The sequence below is a fragment of the Camellia sinensis genome, chromosome 6 (assembly GCF_055761805.1).
Source record: "Camellia sinensis isolate YWXY chromosome 6, ASM5576180v1, whole genome shotgun sequence".
NCBI classification, from domain to species: Eukaryota; Viridiplantae; Streptophyta; class Magnoliopsida; order Ericales; family Theaceae; genus Camellia; species Camellia sinensis.
The window spans coordinates 139,975,147-139,996,206 of record NC_138966.1 but is presented as its reverse complement, the minus strand read 5'-3'; the positions used below and the strand labels follow the sequence as shown (position 1 = coordinate 139,996,206).

Sequence of the window (21,060 nt, the reverse complement as noted above, 5' to 3'; positions counted from 1 at the left end):
TGAAAAAATAAATTTTTTTACATGATTTTGAAAAAGAATAATGCTATATAGATAAATTGGTATATTAAATAGTGTACTAACGGATGATATGATATAATTTTAGAAATTTCAAGTTTTTATAATTTGTATAATAAGTAGAATTATAATATAAAATGACAATATTATAATATATATTGATATATTAATTAATGCGTGTGGTATCACTATTCGAAAAAAAATCAATAAAAATAAGACTTTACGAGGTCCCAAACACCCGCCAAACACAAGGGAGAGAGAGAGAGAGGATTTTTACTCTCCTATGTATATGGTGAGTTTCTAATTAAGAAGAGATACATGGTGAGTTGCTAAATAAGAAGAGACACAGAGAGAGAGAGAGAAGCAGAGAGAAAGAAAGAGAGAAAATGGGTAGTAGTAGTGAAACACAAATCCTAGTCCTTCCATACCCAGTACAAGGTCACATAAACCCAATGCTCCAATTCTCCAAACGCTTATCCTCAAAAGGCCTCAACATCACACTAATCACCACCACCTCCATCTCCACCACCCTCCAACTCAACCTCCACCCCACCTCCACCTCCACCCCCATCAAAACAGTCTCCATTTCCGACGGCACAGACAAAAAAGACCACTCCGAAACCTACGAGGCCGAGATCCTCCGCTTCAAAACCGCCGTCTCCCAAACCCTAGCCCAACTCATCCAAACCCAACTCACCACCTCTTCAGGAACCAAAGTGCTCGTCTATGACTCGGTTATTCCATGGGCTCTGGACATAGCTCACAAGTTCGGGCTTCGCGGGGCCTGTTTTTTTACGCAGCCGTGTAGTGTGTGCGCGATTTATTATCATCTGCATGAAGGAGAGTTTAAGGTTCCTTTGGATTTGGATCAAAGTGGTGTTGTTTCGTTGCCTGCATTGCCGGGGATTGGGTTTGATGATATGCCTTCTTTTGTAAGTGATATGGGGTCGTATCCAGCTATGTTGGGGCTGCTTGTGAATCAGTTCTCCAATTTTAGGAAGGCTGATTGGATCTTGTTTAACACCTTTGATAAGTTGGAAGAACAGGTACTTTACCTATTGCCCTATCATATTAGATATTCTCCAAATATCACTTGAAATTGTTTTATTTATTTGTTTATTTTTTGGGGACCAACACCTTCTGGTCTAATTAAAAAATATTTTCTACCCATTTTTCTTTTTTTTAAAAATATATTTTTCTACGTTTGATGATGAGTGGTGGGACTAAGAGCATCTCCAACCCATCATTCATATCTTTAAATATGAAGGATGGTCTCCTCCAACCCATCCTTCAAATTCATCTCCATTTGAGAGGAGAATGAGTTCATCCTTCATATTTGAAGGGAGGATGAAAAAATGAAGGATCCCTCCAAAATACTATTCATTTTGTATTTTTTATTATATTACAAATAACTTTTAATTTGTAAATTTAATTTTTATAAAATTGACATCATTAAAAAGTATAAAATCATACATTTAAAATGAGTATAATATTAAATATATTTTACAAAAATTTTAAAATTAAATATTTATTAATGAATAAAAATTACTTTTTGAATAGAGTTTGAATGAAGGAAATGAAGGTTTGTGGTTGGAATTTGAATGAATAATGACCTCCTCTATATTTACTTTTTGAATAAAAAATATTATTTTCATCCTCTTAGTGAGAGTATTGCATTGGAGATGCTCTAAGGTGGAGGAGGTGTGGTGGCAGGGTGACAGCAATTATGATGCATGTGGGCCAGTGGCTATGGTGATGGTGGCATGGTGGTGGAGATGATAGTGATGGTAATAATGTGATGATATTAATAATCTTTTAGTTTAGAAAAAATCAACATTAATAATCTTTTAGTTTAGAAAAAATCAAAAGTAAAAAATATTTTTTTCTAAATAAATTTATTTTTTTGTTAACCATATAAAATATTTTCAGTTGATTTTTATTTTTTATTATATTAAATACCAAAAACTATAAAAAAAATTTAAAAAATATTTTGTATCCCAACAAACGGAACGTAATTATTCATCATTTGTCTCTAACTATTTAACAAAAGAGTGGTGATTTAGAGCACTAAATTTGAAACTTTAAAAACATCACTAATGAGGCGGCAATGTAAAAAAAAATAAAAATAAATAAAACAAAGGCCAAACTATCACATCAATGGTGGAGTCCACATGATGCCACATCATTAGTGGTGTATTAGTGGTGCTAAATTAGTTATATGGAACATTTTTCTTAACAAAAAGTAACTTAGCATGTCCTATTTATAAAATTTTCAGCTACATGACTGGTTTATGACACATGTAAATAATGTCACAAATTATTATTATTAATGAAAAAATATTTTTACAATGTTTTTTTATATTAATATATATATGTATATATATATATATATTTTATCATTCATTATTTCTATGTTTATATTTAGACCTAGTTTGGAAAGATTAAATAAGTACACTTTTTGACTTTTTATGAAATATGGGTTGAGTTTGAATTGGGTTTGAAGTGATGTGTTAGAGAGGTGATGTGACTTAAATAAGATGATGTGACTTAAATAGGATTGTGACTTTTTAACTTTTTGTCTTTTTTTAATCATGCCAAACTTGACTTTAGTCCTGATCTTTTTAACGTACTAAAAGGAGATTATTATAATTATGTCAAATTTGTACTTCCTTGTCCCAAATTATTTATTCAACACAAAATAATAATTTAAAAATAATATATTTTTCTATCAAAATTTTCAAAAAAAAAAAATCACTAATTAAAAAATCTCATAAAGTAAATTTTTTGTGAACTTTTTTTTAAAAAATTAACAAAAAAATACATTATTTTAAAATTTTAATTTTACCTGTCAATCAATTTGGTACAGTAAAATTTACTTATTTTTACCTCCCAAATCTTAAAGGTAGTTCGTGTACCTTACTCTAATAGATTTAGATGTATTGATTTGGTGCGACAGCTAGTGCCTTGTGTCCCCAACCTTGTGGTGTGGGTTCTACGCCATGAGAATTAATCTCTTCACAAAAATAAATAAATATATAAAATAGAAATATAGTTTTCTACCCAGTACAGCTCTCAAACCCTACTGTAAACAAGAAAACCTTGAACATTGGGCAGACTTCTACAGATGCTTTTTTGTTAATTTTCTTTTATTCTATGACATTGGTATTTATTTATGTTTTGTAATTTTTTTCCAATCTACTAGATAGTGAAGTGGATGGCAAGTCAACGGTCGTCAATCAAGACAATAGGACCAACCATTCCATCCAAGTTTTTAGACAAGAGGTTGGAAGATGACAAAGATTATGGCCTCAGTCTCTTCAAGCCCAGCGTCGAGGCTTGTATGAAATGGCTAGACACAAAACCAAAAGCCTCAGTCGTTTATGCCTCGTTCGGGAGCTTAGCTAGCTTAAGTGAAGCACAAATGGAGGAAATAGCATGGGGCCTGAAAAACAGCAACTACTACTTCTTGTGGGTAGTTAGATCTTCTGAACAGGGTAAGCTTCCCAGCAACTTCATCGATGAAACCTCATCAGAGAAGAAAGGTCTAATTGTGAATTGGTGTTCTCAGCTTGAAGTTTTGGCTCACCAAGCCATTGGGTGTTTCATTACTCACTGTGGATGGAACTCGACACTTGAGGCTCTTAGTTTGGGGGTTCCAATGGTGGCAATGCCACAATGGTCAGATCAAATGACTAATACTAAGTTTGTTGTCGATCTGTGGCGTACAGGGGTTAGGGTTAAGGTCAATGACAAGGGTATTATTGGCAAGGAAGAGATAGAGACGAGGATAAGAGAAGTTATGGAGGGAGAGAGAGGGAGTGAGCTTAGAAAAAATGCTGTCAGGTGGAAGGAACTGGCTAAAGAAGCAGTTGATGAAGGTGGAAGCTCCGATACCAACATTGAGGAATTTGTTTCAGAAATTCTGAATGCATAATGTAGATGTGTAATGACAATTGAAGAGATGTTGAATTGTAATGTTATTTGCCATGAAATCAAGTCAATTTGTCAAGACACCTATTTTTCAAGTATCAATTCTAGGTTGAAAAATTCTATTATATGCATCAACCGAGTCACAGTGCAAGAGTGAAAATGTCTTGTAAAAATTTAATCAGAATGAGAGCACCTACAGTGTGTGCATACATTTACCTATTTTCAATGGATTACCAGTCTTTGATTTATTAATTCACAAATTTAACGTGAATTGTCTTAAAATCTCCGCCCCCTTCCTTCTCTAGCTAGGATAAAGAACGTTGATGGCTATCCATTCCATAACCCTTGTAACTATACCATAAAGTGGTCAAAATGCTAATTTACTGCATAAAATAAATGAGTATTGCTATTCAAACCAAAAAACTAGACCCACTTTCTAGACTTAATGATGTGACACTATGAAAATATTTAAGTCAACTCTCATTTATTCTGTAATCATCAACCAGTTATCTTGTTGACACATCACTGAGTCTAGAAGGTGGATCTACAAAATGGATTTATATATCATTTTTCAATACGTATTCCTGGTGAAAATTCGGGGAAAAAGATGAAAGCAGCAGAGCAGAGCTGTTTTGCTTTATCATAAATATTAGGAAACCAGAAAATACATTAGTGATAAGTTGTTCACAGCTTATTGTAGATCTAATATGAGCATCTTGGCTCACCTTGATGTTATGGTGAAAGGCATTTAGATGTATAGTGAAAATTAACAAAATGTAATATATTTTAAATTCAGATTTCAACTAATTTTGGCACATAAGATGAACCGCATTATCTTGGTATGAAGCATAGAATATAATGTTTGGAAAATCGTTTCTTATGTCTTCTGTACACTAGGCACTGTTGCGTTTACATAGTATGTGTTTTGGCCTATCAACTATTTTTTACAGCACTAGAAAACACATTGTTTTCATTAGGCTGATAGAAAGAATTACACTTCTCTATATATCACTAGGGAGAGTTATCACCTGGGTAGTGCCATCTAGATATTGAATGCCAGACAAAACGGGAACACTGTTATCCTCTACCTCCCCTCAACTTCAGCCGTACTGCCATCTTCTGCTCGACTACCCAATCGAACAATGTCTTCAACAAGGATCTTCCCTTCTGTAGAGGAATCAAGTTCATTAAAATCAAGACTTAGAAAAAATGAAAGAGAAAATTTTTTCACACATAACATGTTTAAAAGCTGCCAAGCATTTAGGTTAAATAATTGGCCTTCAAAAGAAGCATTTATTTCAATGGTTTCAGGCAGAAGGAAATTGCATATAGATTTTTAAAACCATTAAGAAAATGAATCACGGAAACTTATTTGAATCACTGACCTGGATCTTTGGAAAGGTTGCTGATGAGTTCTTGGATCCCATCCTTGCCTAAAGTATCCTTCAAGTATGTAGCCGCAGCTGCCACCTCCTCGGGAGTTACTTTGCCATCATAATCTCTGCACACATACCCCATGTTTACCATGTGTGGCCAGATATGAAAAATACACAAAAGGTAAAGAGTGCTTGAAATTCAATTGGTGTATAGTGCGGTCTATGCATAGAATGAATCTAAACCATTCATTAATATTTCTGTTTAAAATGCCAAGTATGTAATATTGCTGGGCTAGATAACATGATTATCAAACAGTTACTGGAACCAACCACACCTATATGGCAGCTACTAGAAACAAAAGAAATGTCAAGACAAATCGCGAATATGCAGGAAAGTAGATCAGGATTAGTTCAACCCAATCCAAATAATTTCATCAAGGTTCATTTAACCATATAGATATATGTATATATCACCTTCTAGGTCGCCTAACATCAAGAATTCTGAGTTGTTGACTAGGATGTTAAGATTAGTTACATGATAACCCTATATAAATATTATTGCAACAATGAAAAAACTTGTAGAACTAGAAAGAACAAGAAAAATAAAAGTATAATCCTCAACCAATCACAAACCTGTCAAGTAGCCGCCACCGATCACCAATTTTAGCATCTACATCATCAATTTCCTTTTCAAGCTTTTGAAGCATAGCATCAACCTGAAGTACGGAAAATGATAAAATGGTTAATTGTCAAATGCACCAGTATTCATCACATTTCATGAAAGGGGGACAAATGGAAAAACTTACCCTATCTACGAGTGCTGATGAAACCTCATCATCATGTACGGCAAAGTCCGAAGCCTGGTCACTTTCCTCCCGTGCAGCTTTATATGCCTTCATGGCCTCTACTTCGTCTGTACCTTCTTTATCTACCATGCTATTGTAGAGTTCTATCTGACAAAATCAGAGTTATCTAACATGAGTACACTGTCAAAGGGATGCCATATGAATTGCACAGAAGAAAAAAATAGAGAAAAGAACATGAAAATGTAAAGCAATTGTTAATATTTTCATGTTGCATATCCACAAATACCCTTTCACTAGTATACAAGAAGCATCACAGAAAGATGAGGGGGCCAAAACGAACATAAACTGATAACCATTCAGGTTGTCAGGAGCAATTTGATATCCCATAGACCTATCATAACAAATTCGACTTTGCAATAAAACAAAAGTCCAGTTAGTTGACATTGTGCACATAAGAATGTTTCTGACATTAGTAAGTTTGATCTACAGAAGCGACCAAAAGTGAGAGATCAAAGCATTAATTTGACGTAGGACATGCATATTCTGCATATATACGAGAAGAAACATTAAAAAAAAAAAACCTAAAATTCTGCACATATTAAGATTATTATTTTTTATCACTATGCATGTAGCTTTTCTTCTCTTTTCCTCATTTTTTTTGGTGGGCCAGCAGGGTTGATATCTGAAAGAATCTCACGTAACAATATTTGAGTCAATATAAAGAAGATAGATTGAAAATAAAAGCTATTCATCATGAGTAATTAGTTATGTCAATGATTCAGATGTACCTCTTTGTTTACTAGCCTCAGGAACTCTTCACGTTCTCTACTGACTGACTGCATAGATAAGCAGCAAAAGGAAATCAATATGCAGCGCAAACCAGCAAAGTTTCACAAATATAGAGTCATAAGGAGCTCAACATAGTTAAAACATTTAGTCCTTACAGATGCAGAAGCTAAAACAGCCAAAGCTCGACTGAGTTCGCAAAGATGCTCTTGTTTTTCCAGAGTTCTTTCTCTAGCTTGATCTTGTGCTTCTCTTGCTGTCGGAATGACCATTTCTTTCAAAGCCACATCCTCTTCACCAACAGCAGATTCCTTCTTAGCGTGCTCCTCTTCTTCTTTCTCTTGTTCCTCCTATAATTAATCAATTTAGAACCACAGAACTAAATCTCGTAAGGTACATACGTGAGACTCAAGATGGCATTGAGACTCCTCAACCTTGTAGACTAGGCCTTGTTTGATTTGGCTTTGGGAAAAAGATTTTGGAGAAAATTTTTGAAAATTTTGTTTGGTTTGTAATTTTTCTCAAAAAATTTCTAAAATCACTCTCTTTCCTGCACATCAATCAATCACTTTTTCTCTTTCCTCTATCCTTTTTAATCACTTTTTCTCTCACATACATCTATTCAATTACAACAAAATATCAAATCATCCCAAACTCCAAAACTATTTTCAAAATATACAACCAAACAAACTACAAAAATTTCTAAAATCTCTTCCCAAAATATTTTTTGAAAACTTATCTCCCAAAGTCAAACCAAACAAGGCCTAGAGCTTTTTGAAGTAAATCAATAAGTACTTTAAGGAAGAAACTCAAGATTTCCATAAGGCTCAACCTTCAAAAATCAAGCCTTTAGATTAAGGATCAAAATTTCGCTTTGGTGAACTGACTTTTGCCAATCCAAAAAAAAAAAAAAAAGAGTTTGTGTATTGTTTTGGCAAGCCCGGTTTGGAAATGTTTTGGTAACATTTCAAAAGATACACAAAAAATTGAAATACATGAAATCTTTAGAACACAGACTCAAACTTATCTAAAGGTATAAAAAAACATAAAGATTGTTATATACAGATTTAAAGATTCATTCACTGATTTGTATCTGTAAAATACAAATTTAAAAAAAAAAAAAAACATGTTGCTACTAACAGAAATTGTTAGGATTCTCATATAAATTATCAAATGCAAATGTACATGATTCTATAAGTGCATCACATCCCAAGAACATAAGATAGAAAAAATTTAATAAGATAGTAACAATAATAGCATAAGGCAAGCTAAGAGCCGAAACCTATTCAAAGGTCTCTACAAAATCCGAAGATTTGAGTTGAGGATGAGTTAATCAACCCCGAAAATCAACTATACGAAATAGACAAAGAGTAACTCTTTAAAGTCAAAAATGATTCTTCTTTACCAATAAAAGTTTTTCTATTCCCTTTTTTTTTTTTTGGACAAGTATGTGGACTTTATTGAGAAAGCATCAAGATGATGCAAAGAATACAAAAACCCTAAAGGGGACAAAAATCACCCTCTAACCTATAACCTCATCCAAAAACTCTAAAAAACCAAACATATCCTGATTAGTTTTCATCTCTAACCAACTATACAAAACAGCTAGTAAACGACTCTCAAGCCAACTAACTATGCGATGAATCTCTTGAAACGTGCGCCTATTACATTCCACGCATACTAACCACATCAAACAAAATGGGACCAAATACCACACACGCCCCTCCGCGCCAACTCCACAGCATATCCATCACCCTTAGCGGCTGAACCCAAACAATCCCAAAAAGAGAGAAAACAAAGCCCCACACACGGAATGTGACCATGTCGATTTACTAGAATGTGACCACACCGCATCAAGTTATCAATCGTGAGATTCCGACTCAAAGCCATCGTCCACATAAAGAAAACCATCTTCGATAGAACTCCTGGCACCCAAACACTACAAGGAAAATCCTGTCTCACCTCCCCCACCATGCTCCAATGGAATGACGAGGCCGAAAAACAACCCTTAACCCCAACATGTCACCCCAAAACATCCTCTCCCACCCCAGTAAAACCTAACCCATACAAGTAACCCCACAACTCCACCATCTGATCAACCTCCTAGTCTTCAACTTGTTGCCATAACTTAATGTCCCAAACCACTCCCTCCCCACCCCTGAAATAAGATGCCATGCCACTATAGCCTCATGATCTCTCACAATGCTGAAGATCGAAGGAAATCCTCCAGCAAATCCACACCAAACCACCTATCCTTCTAGAAACGCACCCTCACCTCATCACCCACTCGAAAACCAACCCTATCCCAAAACTCCCTTCTCCTAACCAAATCCCTTTTCAAAACCCACAACCATTTCCCCAACAACGCTCTGTTAAAAGTCACCAAACTCCTCACCCCTAACCCCCCTGCCACTTTTGGTTGACAAATCCGCCCCCAATTCACCAAGTGATAATTAAAATCATCCCCCCCACTGCCCCACAGGAAATCCCTTTGTAACTTCTCAATCCGCTGCACCACAGACATATGAATAATACACACAAACATAAAGTATGTCGGGATACTGCACAACACGCTCTTGATCAAAGTCAACCTTCCCCCTTTCAAAAGATATTGCCTCTTCTAACCTGCTAATCGTCATTGAATCCGCTCCACAACCCCTTTCCATGCCCCTTTAGCCTTAAACGACACTCTCAACGACAAACCCAAATAAGTCACTGGCAAAATGGACACCTTAGAGCCCAACACCGCCGCTAGCACTGGCAATCCGTCCACCTTACCCACTGGAATCAGCTCAAACTTCCTCAAATTCACCCGAAGGCTAGAGATAGTTTTGAAACACAACAAAACACATCTCAAGTAACCTAATTGTTCCGCCACCGCCCCACAAAAGATTAGCGCATCATCTACGTACAACGAATGGGAAACACTCATAGATGCTCTTGTGAGAGACTCCACCACAAAAGTTCTTATATTCCTTTCTCCTCAAATTAACCACGTAATTGCCAAAGGAGTCAAATATCAATCCTTCTTCCTCCTTCTCCCCACACTAACACCCCTCCAAGAGCAAAGAAAATCCCTCACATTACTAGGGGATGTCAAGTCCACTCCAGAGAAAAAGAAAAGTCAAGGACCATAACTCCCACACTACCTCATAATGGATAAGAAGGTGGCTCACACTTTCTCCATCTCATTTACACATGCAATGCAACACCAATTGACAAGCACTTGTTGTTGCCTCCCTTTTAATCAAATTACCAATGGTGAGGATCTTGTCATGGGATGCACATCAAACAAAGAAAGCCACCTTAAACGGTGCCATAGTGGCTCAAAACTCTCTCCAAGGGAAGGAGAACCCCCTATTACCTAATGGGCCTTGTATTACGACTTCACTTCAAATCTACCAGAAGAAGACCTCATCCATCAATCGAATCACCTCCGTCCCCAAGGTGGATGGCATAAAGACGAGAGAGGGGATGAGTTTGATACGAGGAATACTACTAGTAGTAATTCTTATTAACATAGAAAATAATGCCTTTATCTTCTTTTTTTTTTCCCCATCAAAAATATAAAAAGAAAAAAAATATTTTGAGAGATTCCAAATTTGTGTCCACGCAACTTATAGTTTCACAATGTTGCATTAGGTTTTGATGCAATGCGCAATGTTCTACTATCTTTCAATGGATAACGCTAGAATTTTGTTATTCCACTAGTGTTTGTTTTGGTCTCTTAGGAAACGAAAACATTTCAAACATCCCATTAAAAACAAAAGGAAACTTTGTTCCTTACTTCAAACACAATAATACAATGCACCTTGAGCTTTGGGTGTCAACCTTATTTCCTAACAAAGTCCCATTCTATCCACAGTATTGAAAGCACTAAACATTTTTCCATTTTCTGCTTCAAGATTCAAGTTCCCATGATAGGAACAAAAGTGAAGGCATCAGGACTAGCTGTCAATATAAGGCAAAAGCAGTAAAATATGAAAGTAGAATTATCCTGGCATATTGTCACTAAAAGAATGATTGGTCAAAAGTCAAAGAGGGTGTTAATTGGCAATAAAATAAACCATAAGATTATTAACCTTGATGAGTTCTTCTTGCATTTCAAGGAACTCCAATTTCCTCCTCCTTTCTGAAACAGAATCTTCAGATGGTAAGGCTACGACACCAACAGTATCGACAACCTCATCTGGAAGTGAAGACAATGTAGCCCCAACGATTTCCTCCGGCTTTAACTTTCCAGAAACAGTGAAGGCTCTGTGTACAGTATCAAAACAGGAAAAAAGTTAAATGCAGTCCAAGTTATAGATTAAAACAAACTGGTGTGGCTTCCAATTTTGATTACAAAAATTAGAACTGAAAGGGCCTTTAAAATACCTGGAGAGGATCAAAAGTGAAGATGGTACTGAGTGATTGAGAGATAAATCCAACCAATCACGAAGCTAAAGAAAGAGATTATACACTTACATTAAACTTCTGAACCAAATATGTTAATTCATCAAAAACACTGTAAATGTATCTGGGCTGTAAAATTGAGAGAGAGAGAGAGATTCATGTGTAGCTGATGTCAAGCAGCTGCACATGCCAAATAATCTCCATCACACAAAAATACCTTTATAATATTACAAAAAAAGATAGGAATGTGTAGCCATATCCTGATGTCCTTGGATTTGGGAATTTATATATATCCTATAATTAGATGCATACCAACACCCAACACACATCCAATTCCGTTTAATATAGATGTTCTTGAGCTTCTTAAAAGCCCTCCTCAAGATGAATTTACGAAATTGCTTTTATGGAGAGACATTGGGTAGACTGCTTTAATCAATGTGTCAATTAGAATGCTATCTTCTTGAATTTTATCTCAATATTAAATTACAACAGCATGTCATGCTCTTAGGCTTCAGTCAAGGATTTTTTCATAAATATGTGCAGCTAAAATTTGTTTGTGAAGAAGCATAAAATGAAAGCACAAAATTCTACTTATACCAAAAAAGGTAGCTCATGTGCCAATGTAAAAAGAACCAGCCCAGCCAACATAGTCAAACCAGTGAACCGGTGAACAAAACCGTTGGCAAAGCCAGTTAAAGAAGCATACAAACTGGATGAACACATATGGCCCAGCTATATTGTATGTCAACAAAATGAAGCATGCAGGCTGCAGAAACCATCTGGTTTTCTTTTGCCGAAAACATGAGATTTATGTAATCACAACCATGACTGTTCAGAAAAACACAATGGGATAAAATTCAAGCCAGGAACGACCAGTCCACACGTTAATCTTGAAATTTCTATTTAACTTATGTGAAACGTTTACAAACCAAGCCAAAAGAGAAACTTCTTCAGGGGAGTTAGCATACCCATGATAGGATGGGCTGGTTCAATTTTACCTCACAATCCCCTTGTACAACAATAGGAATTAATGAGACCATTTAATGTAATTTGGAATTTCTACAAACACAAAAAAAATGCTATCCAAAAATATAGGGCTTGTTTGGTTTGTTTTTGGGTGAGTTGTTTTTGAAAAAAATTTCCAAAATTTTGTTTGGTTTATGGTTTTTCTCAAAAAATTTCCAAAATCACTCTCTTTCTTACACATCAATCATCACTTTTTCTCTCTCCTCTCTCCTTTTCAATCACTTTTTTTCTCATACACATTTACTCAATTACAACAAAATATCAAATCATCCCAAACTTTCAAACTCCAAAATTACTTTCAAAATATACAATCAAACAAACTAAAAAAAATTCTAAACTTTCTCCCCAATTTTTTTTTTTTTGAAATTCACTCTCTCGAAAACAAACCAAACACACCCATAATGTCTATATGAAACCATGGACCTTGGAATGAGATCCTCAGTCTGCATTTAATAATCTATACACTAGACATAATTCAAGGAGTTTTCAAGCTTTATACTTCTGTTTTAATTCTAATTGTCAAAGACGAAAAAGAGCAACACACAAGTAGATCCAAGAGTGGGAGAAAGAGGGGAAAAAAGGAAAGAAAAAGAAAAAAACCTGTTGGCGCATTTCCTCAACTGAAAGTAAACCAAGCATGCCTCGCTCTCTACAATCTTCACGAAGTTCAGCTTCTGAAAGAGACTCCAAACCCTCCGCTTGTATCATTTTATCATCATTCTTTATCCTTACAAAACAAACAATAATAATAACAATAATTCAAGGATACCTACCATTTGAAAATGTATTTTCCCTCAGGTCAAACCACCTTTATGTAAGCATGCAATTCTTCAAATTATTCTTAACAAGCAATACTTTCGAAACTTAATCTATGATAGTCCTCAATAAAATAAGAAAAAGAAACTTATGCACAAAGATGAGCCTATGCATATTAACATGCATATTACTGTGAATCTGTGTCTCTGTATTTAATCCTTTTTTTAGCTCATTTTGCTACATCATGGAAAAAGGATCAGATTTTGTGGAGGGCCCGAATGACACGTGATAACCAAGACAAGGTTCCAAGAAAATAATTGGGCCCCTCAATATTTCATAAAATAGCCCACTGGTCGCGGGCCATGAAGCATGTGATTGCACATATTTGGCGAACAGTTTCAGCTTTTTATTACACAACCAGAGACACAGATCAAAGGTGAATATATTTTTCATGCAGTGAGAGGGTAATTGGCTCAAAACTCTACACCCCCACACCACTTTCTGGCACAACTTTTGTGAATTCCAGAAGTCTCATTTCATGGGGCTTAAACTATTCCAAGGACACTAAAATTTATCAGAATAAATCCACAATATCTTTCTTCCAAGTTGAGGAAAAATCAATCATCTAAGCCATAAATTCAAACTAGAGCACAAGTAGGTCAAAAAGTTCAAGTCAACCTCAAAACAAGCTGTGAGATTTAAGAAGATAGACCAGACAGCCCAATCTTAGCTGGGTTCAAACTCACCCAGATCTTTTACACCATAAAATTAAAAAGGCCACCCATACTCACGGTGGTATGATAGTAAACCTACATAAAATAGGAAGATGTATCTCACCATTGCAATCTTTTTCGAAGCATAAACCGCAAATATGCATCTGTTCCATAAGGATTAATTCCCATATACTTGCACATGTTCACTAACCGAGGCCTGAGTACAAAAGAGTCCAAAACAAGGAGAAAGAGTTGTTATATAGTCCCAGTCATTAAGCAAATAACAATACCAACACAAATTTCAGATTAAACAGCTAGGATACAGCATAATGTACAATCAATGATAATAAAGCTCAACCTGCTAATATTATCCAGTGTGAGTTCATCGTTGAACAACTTAGCAAAGCTCAAAATTTCCTCATTAGAGACACCAGCACCTCTTCTAACCTACACAACATACCAGGTCATACATATCGTGATTAACAGCAAGAGAGAAAACAATATATACAAGGCGCTGACTGTTAGAATTGTAACTGACCTTGGTCAAAAATTCATCGAGATCTTCAGCTGTTTTCTTAGTTTCTCCACTCCGTGAGCTTTGGACTTCCTTTGCCATTTCTTTAACAGTCTCCTGGAGAAATTTTGCATATTCTATTCTTGCATTTAGCCTCCTTTTCAATGCTTCCTACAAGTTAAGCATTTGATGCGAATCAAATATCCAGCTTGAAACGGGGGCAACAATAAAACCCATGGCATGCATTGTAGCTGTTCGTATGCATGCAAATGTACATGAAAATAAGAGCACCTATGAGTGCCCGTGCAAATGGACAACTGTACATTCCACTTAAATTAGTGACAAAATATGGAGAAGGAATATGTTTTTGATAAGTAAAAGATATAACTTCATATATAAAGAGGTATGGTGTCACCAACATCTAGTACACACCGTACAAGGGAGGAGTTTATGCACTAAAATGAAAAAGGGAAACAATTTTGCATAGCAATACCATAAATGTGTGGTGTCACCTTGTCATGGAAGCATAATATCCATAACATTCAGGTATAAATCAGTGTTACATGGACTCTTCTATTCTCCCTAGTGTATTCGCATCCACCAAATATGACAAGGCTAAGGGTTTGTGTTTTGTGTCAAACCCATGTAATCAAATTAGTATCCAAATTAGACACTTGGTCTTTGTTTGGTTTTGAGTTTTCAAAAATAGTTTTTTGAGTTTTCAATCCGTATTTTTTTGTTTTTATTGAACTTTTTAAAAAATTTAATCATTTTTGTTTTACTTTTTAGATCTACTTAATCTAGATACACTCAATAAGTAAAATATTTGTGAATAAATCTTTAAAAAATTCAATAAACACAAAACAAATACGAACATGCACTGAATCTTTGTATTTTTTGTAATGGTCACAAAAGTCGAATTACACTTCTAGAAGTATAAACTTGAACGATAAGGCATATCATTGATTGTGTGCCAAATTTTGATGAGCATATTGACACAGATATAGCTTAGGAGATACATGTAGAGGTGTATGCCATAAAAGTTGGCAATTTCCAATCTATCTCCTTATAAGAAAGGTTGTGAGTTTGGTAAAAACTAAGGAGAATGTAAAAAAAAATTTCGACTTCAGAATTATCCAGCATTGCGAACTTCAAAGACTCAGGTCCTCGTCTAGATTGTGAAAAGTTTAACCTGAAAGCTAATAACTGCTAGCAGCTTATACATTTAATATTTCTTACTAATAAACTTCCAGCATAACTAGAACTGAGCCACAAATGAAAACCTCCTAGCATGTATAAACGAATTGAAGAAGAATAAAACCACCTGCTTCTTTGTGTGGTGACTAATAAGATGCCGTGCACCGCCCATTTAGAGATTTCACAAATGCCCAAATCAAAAGGTGAGATTCTTATTGTTCAAACCAGGTCAGATGGCTCAACCTATCTCTTCATTATAATTCAAAATTGACTAAAACCCATCTTATTGAATTTTCCAATGCTTATATATCCTAGAAGATTTAAAAGTCCCTCTATTTTTGGGGTATTAATGACTAGAATAAGAAAGACAATGTAAGAACAAACTAATTTCCAACCAAATAAAAAACTAAAGAGAATATATGTGTGTCTGTGTGTTGTAAATTTGAAGTCATCAATTTAGTAAATATTTGATTGAGTAGACAACTTTTTCACAGGTCCTCAAGAGCAATCAATTACTCTTCTATTCTTTATAGTTTATCTGCTTCCAAGTTTGCTAAGGTACCTTTGCAAATGCATTTTTGCAAAGTAAGAATGGAACACAAAATGCAGTGATTTTTCTTTTCAAATCAAGGTCTTCTATGAAAGAACTAGAGATAGTTGAGTGGCTTGAGCGAGAATGAAAAGCTGAAAGACAAATATTGGAGCCCTTTACAATATTCTAGAAATCTAGAAACAGAATGCCTAGGTCGTAAGGCAAGGGAGAATGGAACCCCACTTTGACTCACCAAGAAGAAAGTAAGTGTTATTATATCATTTCTTTTGAAGTGAGATAAATCAGTGCATGGACATAGGGCCGCCAGCCCACATCAAAACATGGGTGCATTGCGCACACTGGAGCACAAAAAAATCTTTAACATGTTTAAAGATCTTAAGCAAAACTAGACATAATAATGGTCCGAGGGTCAAGGGGAGAAGTCCAATAATGAAGGTTTTTGCTCCAAATTGTTGAGGCACAGTCTATAATAGGATGAGTTCCAAAAGTGCAAGCTTCCAGGATGAGTGTAAATAGCCCTATATAAGACTCCAAGAAAAAAGAACTTGATAGAATGTCATGCATCTGACAAGGAAATGTACCATAGATAACCTAGAATAAGCTCTACAATAGTGGTACAAACTAACCCTTCAAAATTGGCTAGCAGGGAAAGGGGGTTCAAGTGCTTATAGTCACTTGGTAAAGCTCACACTTCATCGATGTGGTACAATTGTAGGATTGTAACACACCACCATGCTCCACAACCAACGTCCACAACGATCCACTCTATCAACAGACCTGATGGTAGCACTTTCCTTTTTGGCGACTTCACTCACCTATTCATATGCAACACCCTCAGTACTATGTCCATACATAATTCTAAGGTATCTTAATCCAACCTATAAGTCACTCATTCTACAACTCGAACCACAAAGTCACACCCCCATCCAATACTCGCATGGGTTGTGTCTGATTACATACTCGACGTGGTGGCTATCTTTGATACCAAATGAACCCTTAAAAACCGGCTTGCAAGGAAAAAGTGCTCAAGAGCTTACATTCACATGGTCAAGCTCACACTTCATTGATGTGGGGTAATTTTAGGATTCTAACAAATAACTCACGATAAGACACATCCAAACAATAAACAATGTAAACATAATAGAAAGAGAACAAAGATGGAAACTTCAGCACTTATCAAGGGGAAAAATAAAAAAAGGATGAAGTCTACAGCATGCAAATTGCAATTCATTTAGCATGAAACAAGGAATAGATTTTAAGCCCAAGAAGAATCAGTACCTGTTCTTTCATTTTATCTTGAAATGTTGATGGTAACATGTTGGGAAATACCGCCAAGAAAACTGGGAGCAAGAATTCCATGAATGGGACAATGATAAAAACAGCAAATGGAACTAGTCTAAAAATATCAGCTGTGGTTCGGGTTAGCTGTTGCCTCTCCCTCCTGGTGAGACTCTTCCCACCAGCAAGTTTAAGCAGCAACCTTGAACTGATCCTCACGTCAACCCACAGTAGCTTACAACCCAACCAATAATGTTGCAGTGTTGACACAAATTCATTTTTCCAATGATTTAGTTTCTTTGCCCAATCTTCCCTAAAGAAAGAAAACGGTCAACTAAGTATTAAATTTGAAACATGTTGACTTGGTAATAAACAAATAAATCAACAAATGCAAAATTGTTAACCTGCTCATCGAAGCAACAGCTCTCAAAGCTGGACCAATCCCCAGGAGTGTGGCCCATACTCTTTGTAAAGCAGACTTAGCAACCTTTTCAGATTCTTGCAATCGTTTGGCTTTAGCTTTGGCCTTTGCAGTACTCAGACCTTCAACAGCTTGATCACATTCCTCCGGAGATGCTTCTTTTCTCTTTTCAGCAACTAGTTCCTCCTTATCTTCATCATCGCTACCCAAATCAGGCTTACCTGCCGTGGCTGTGGAAGCATAATGTATAGATTGCGGCATCAACCTCATCCCCGTGGGGAGAATAAATTGTGATCTTCCATTCACATGACCGGATGCCATAACTCCATAGCATCTATGCTTAAAGATTCCCAATGCCGAAAATTTTAGTAAATCCTCATTCACAGCTGAACCTGCATCCCCATCCTTTATGCAAAAAATATCTCCAGAAGGATGATTTGCACCAGAGCTCAAACCACGAGAATCCACATACTGATTGGATTGTCCATGACCAAGACTTTGAAAACTTCGAATTGAGCGTGCAGAGACATTAAGGTAATCAGAGACAAACTTCCTTCTCCGTAGAATTGATCTTGAAGCCATGATTAATTTTTCCTCTCTTCACAAAGAGAATCAGAGTCACAATTTGCAAGCATCGACTTACTTAAGCTAGTCAGCAGAACCATAAGAAGATTAATCCATGACCAAAGAAAAGACCAAAAAGAATAACAGCCAAATAAAACCTGAATACTACATGAGTACTACATTCCTGTAAACATTATAACAATCTACAAGTGTACTACATTTCGCATTCAGTATTAGGACATTCAAGAACAAATACAAAAACAAACATATAATCAGAATCACAAAATGAGAAAACTAATTAAGAGGAAATTTTATATGCAGTGTACATAGGTTTCCCACACTGCACAAGTGCAATCTACACTAAGGCCTCGTTGCTAATTTATTAGTTGGTTTTTTAGCTTTTTATGACAAGATGTGCGGAAAACTAGATAGAGAGAGTGATGTGACAACTATATATATATATATATTTTACTTTTTTGATAAAAGCCTATCATCCCAAACAAGGCCTAAAACTTAAAAACAATATAATCATGTGAATATCAGTTTGGAGAAAAATGAAAAAGAAAATTAAATTGCACATATCAAACCAATTTATCTGCATTTTAAAACTACTAATAGGTGTCAGCTAAAACAGAAAAAATAAAAAATAAAAAATTAAGAGGGGGTAAAGCTACCCTTGGTGACCTGGTGGTCATGGGTTCGAGTCCCGGAAACAACCTCTCCGGTTGCGGGGTAAGGCTGCATATATCAACCCTTCCCCATACCCCGCTTAAGTGGGGAGTTTCGTGCACTTGGTATGTGCACTTGGTAAGTATGCCCTTAGAGAGAGAGAGAGAGAGAGAGAGAGAGAAGAAATAGGAAAGTGCTTACGAAATTTAATTAATTAAAGCAAGAAAATCAAAAAAAAAAAAAAAAAAAAAAAAAGCATAAAGAACCAAATACGCTTATTGTGCATAGTCAAGAAAAGTTAAAAAAATAAAATAAAAATCCACAAGAAGAAATTCACAACAATCAATTTATGAATCACAATTTATGCAATTGAAGGCACTGGTATTATATACACCAACACCTATTTCTGCACAACACATACAAACAAGCACGTATATATATATATATATATATATATCAAATGAATCATATAAATGAATTAATGACCAAATGAGAGAAATTGAAAACATAAAAAGCTGGAGTCGCAAGAAACATTTACAGAAGCTGAGTGTAATTCTACATATTATCAGCAACGAAATGATTCTGAAAACTATACGAAATTCAAAAAGTTGAGACCGATCAAGAGTTGATGAGCACTTACAAACTTACAGTTTGTGCGAGACTCAGCACCAACGATCTGAGTAACGAACGAAGAACAATCAATCCCCCAAAATGGCGCAACGAGAGAGCGAGAGAGCGAAACTAATGCCTGAAGAGAGAAAGAGACGAGGAGGGGTTTTAGGCTGTGTGCGCAGTCTACACGAAAAAAGGGAGGGCGCTGAGATTTGAGAGAAGAATGGAAAGATTGCCTGGTGCTGAGGACCACTAGATCTTGGTGGTTTGCACCGCTTGATGTCATTGAAATATGTGTGATTGGAGGATGATTGGGTGAGATTGTGAGAGATATTTTAAGTGGGGCCAAGGGATGATGGCGGGACTGGGGGTTGTTGATTTTGTTTACTGTCGAGGTGTCCATCCAAGAAAGAGATGCGTATATACGAGTGCAATTAGGACATGTCGGAGGCTTTATTTGCTCACATTAAAAAAATTGCACTTATATGAAGATTAACCTAGGTTATTTTAATAATTTTTTATTTTTTATAAAAAGATATATAAAAAAAATAAAAGAGAGTGATGTGATAATTTATAATGATTTTTTAATTTTTTTAATTAAAATGTATAATTAACAAGCAATACCTATTTTAAAAACTTGATTAAAAGTTATTTTTTAATATTTAATCTCTTTTAGGCTATATTATTTTTTTATATTTTTTTTTTAAAAAAAATTTAAAATTTCAACTTTTAACTTAATTTTTAAAACAAGTCTAAAATAAATAACATCAAATTAATGGGGCAATTAAAGATAATATGCTTGACCAAGAAGTCTAATTTTTTGCATTTTTATGTAAGACACGCCCTAAACTAATAATTTAGGAGTCGTTTGGCTAAAGATTTTTGGTTAAAAAAGTATAAAAAGACAAAATTAATTATATAAGTCAATAAATAAAATATCACATCCAAACCATAATCGTTATATTTTTCCTCTCACAAAAATCAAAAAAGCCAAACCAAACGAGGCTAAAAAAGCTAGGTTAAAAAAGTCTCAACACAAAAAAGTCAGTTAAAAAAGCCAATGCCAAACGAAAACTTAGATTCCAAAATTTATACATCATAATATGCCAATTTGAGCTCTATATAACAAATCTCTAATATACAACGTCATTTGGGGGTGAAATTAAAAAAATACATATTTTAAGAATCTCAAATATTCTTTTTTTGGAAAAATTAATCTAACATCCCTCTCCAATTTTTAGTAATGAGAGATGTCCATAATAATTTTTTTTGTAGTTTAAGGTCTCTCACTCACACCCATATATAATACCCACTCTATCATTCTCTCACTCACACCCATATATAATACCTACTCTATCATTCATTCTCTCTCTCTCTCTCTCTCACACACACACACACATTCTAAAAATGGATGATGACACAGACATCTATGGTGATAAGCAAGAGGAA

At 35.3% G+C, this 21,060-nt stretch overlaps 2 protein-coding genes across 5 annotated transcripts; one reads left to right on the top strand and one right to left on the bottom strand.

Moving 5' to 3' along the window:
* The first annotated feature begins 231 nt into the window (after positions 1-231).
* Positions 232-4,024, top strand: LOC114272710 (mogroside I-E synthase). Its single transcript, XM_028214430.2, has 2 exons — positions 232-1,061; positions 3,218-4,024. The coding sequence occupies exons 1-2, from the start codon at positions 402-404 to the stop codon at positions 3,947-3,949; spliced, it is 1,392 nt and encodes a 463-aa protein (XP_028070231.2). The 5' UTR covers positions 232-401; the 3' UTR covers positions 3,950-4,024.
* Positions 4,025-4,752: 728 nt separating this feature from the next.
* On the bottom strand, positions 4,753-20,070 carry LOC114272709 (uncharacterized). 4 transcript variants are annotated; one of them, XM_028214424.2, is made up of 15 exons: positions 19,640-20,070; positions 17,750-18,414; positions 17,346-17,658; positions 14,342-14,488; positions 14,162-14,250; positions 13,928-14,020; positions 12,935-13,061; positions 11,291-11,355; positions 10,996-11,170; positions 7,072-7,263; positions 6,916-6,963; positions 6,128-6,274; positions 5,955-6,037; positions 5,331-5,446; positions 4,753-5,112 (listed from the first exon to the last, which is right to left on the bottom strand). In XM_028214424.2, exons 2-15 carry the CDS (start codon positions 18,346-18,348, stop codon positions 5,030-5,032), a joined length of 2,277 nt encoding a protein of 758 aa, XP_028070225.2. In that variant the 5' UTR covers positions 18,349-18,414; positions 19,640-20,070; the 3' UTR covers positions 4,753-5,029. The 4 variants fall into 4 exon arrangements, with proteins under 4 accessions (XP_028070225.2, XP_028070226.2, XP_028070228.2 ...); XM_028214425.2 differs by having other exon boundaries at positions 17,750-18,364; positions 19,640-20,066; XM_028214427.2 differs by having other exon boundaries at positions 17,750-18,364; positions 19,648-20,035.
* Between the last annotated feature and the right edge of the window lie 990 nt (positions 20,071-21,060).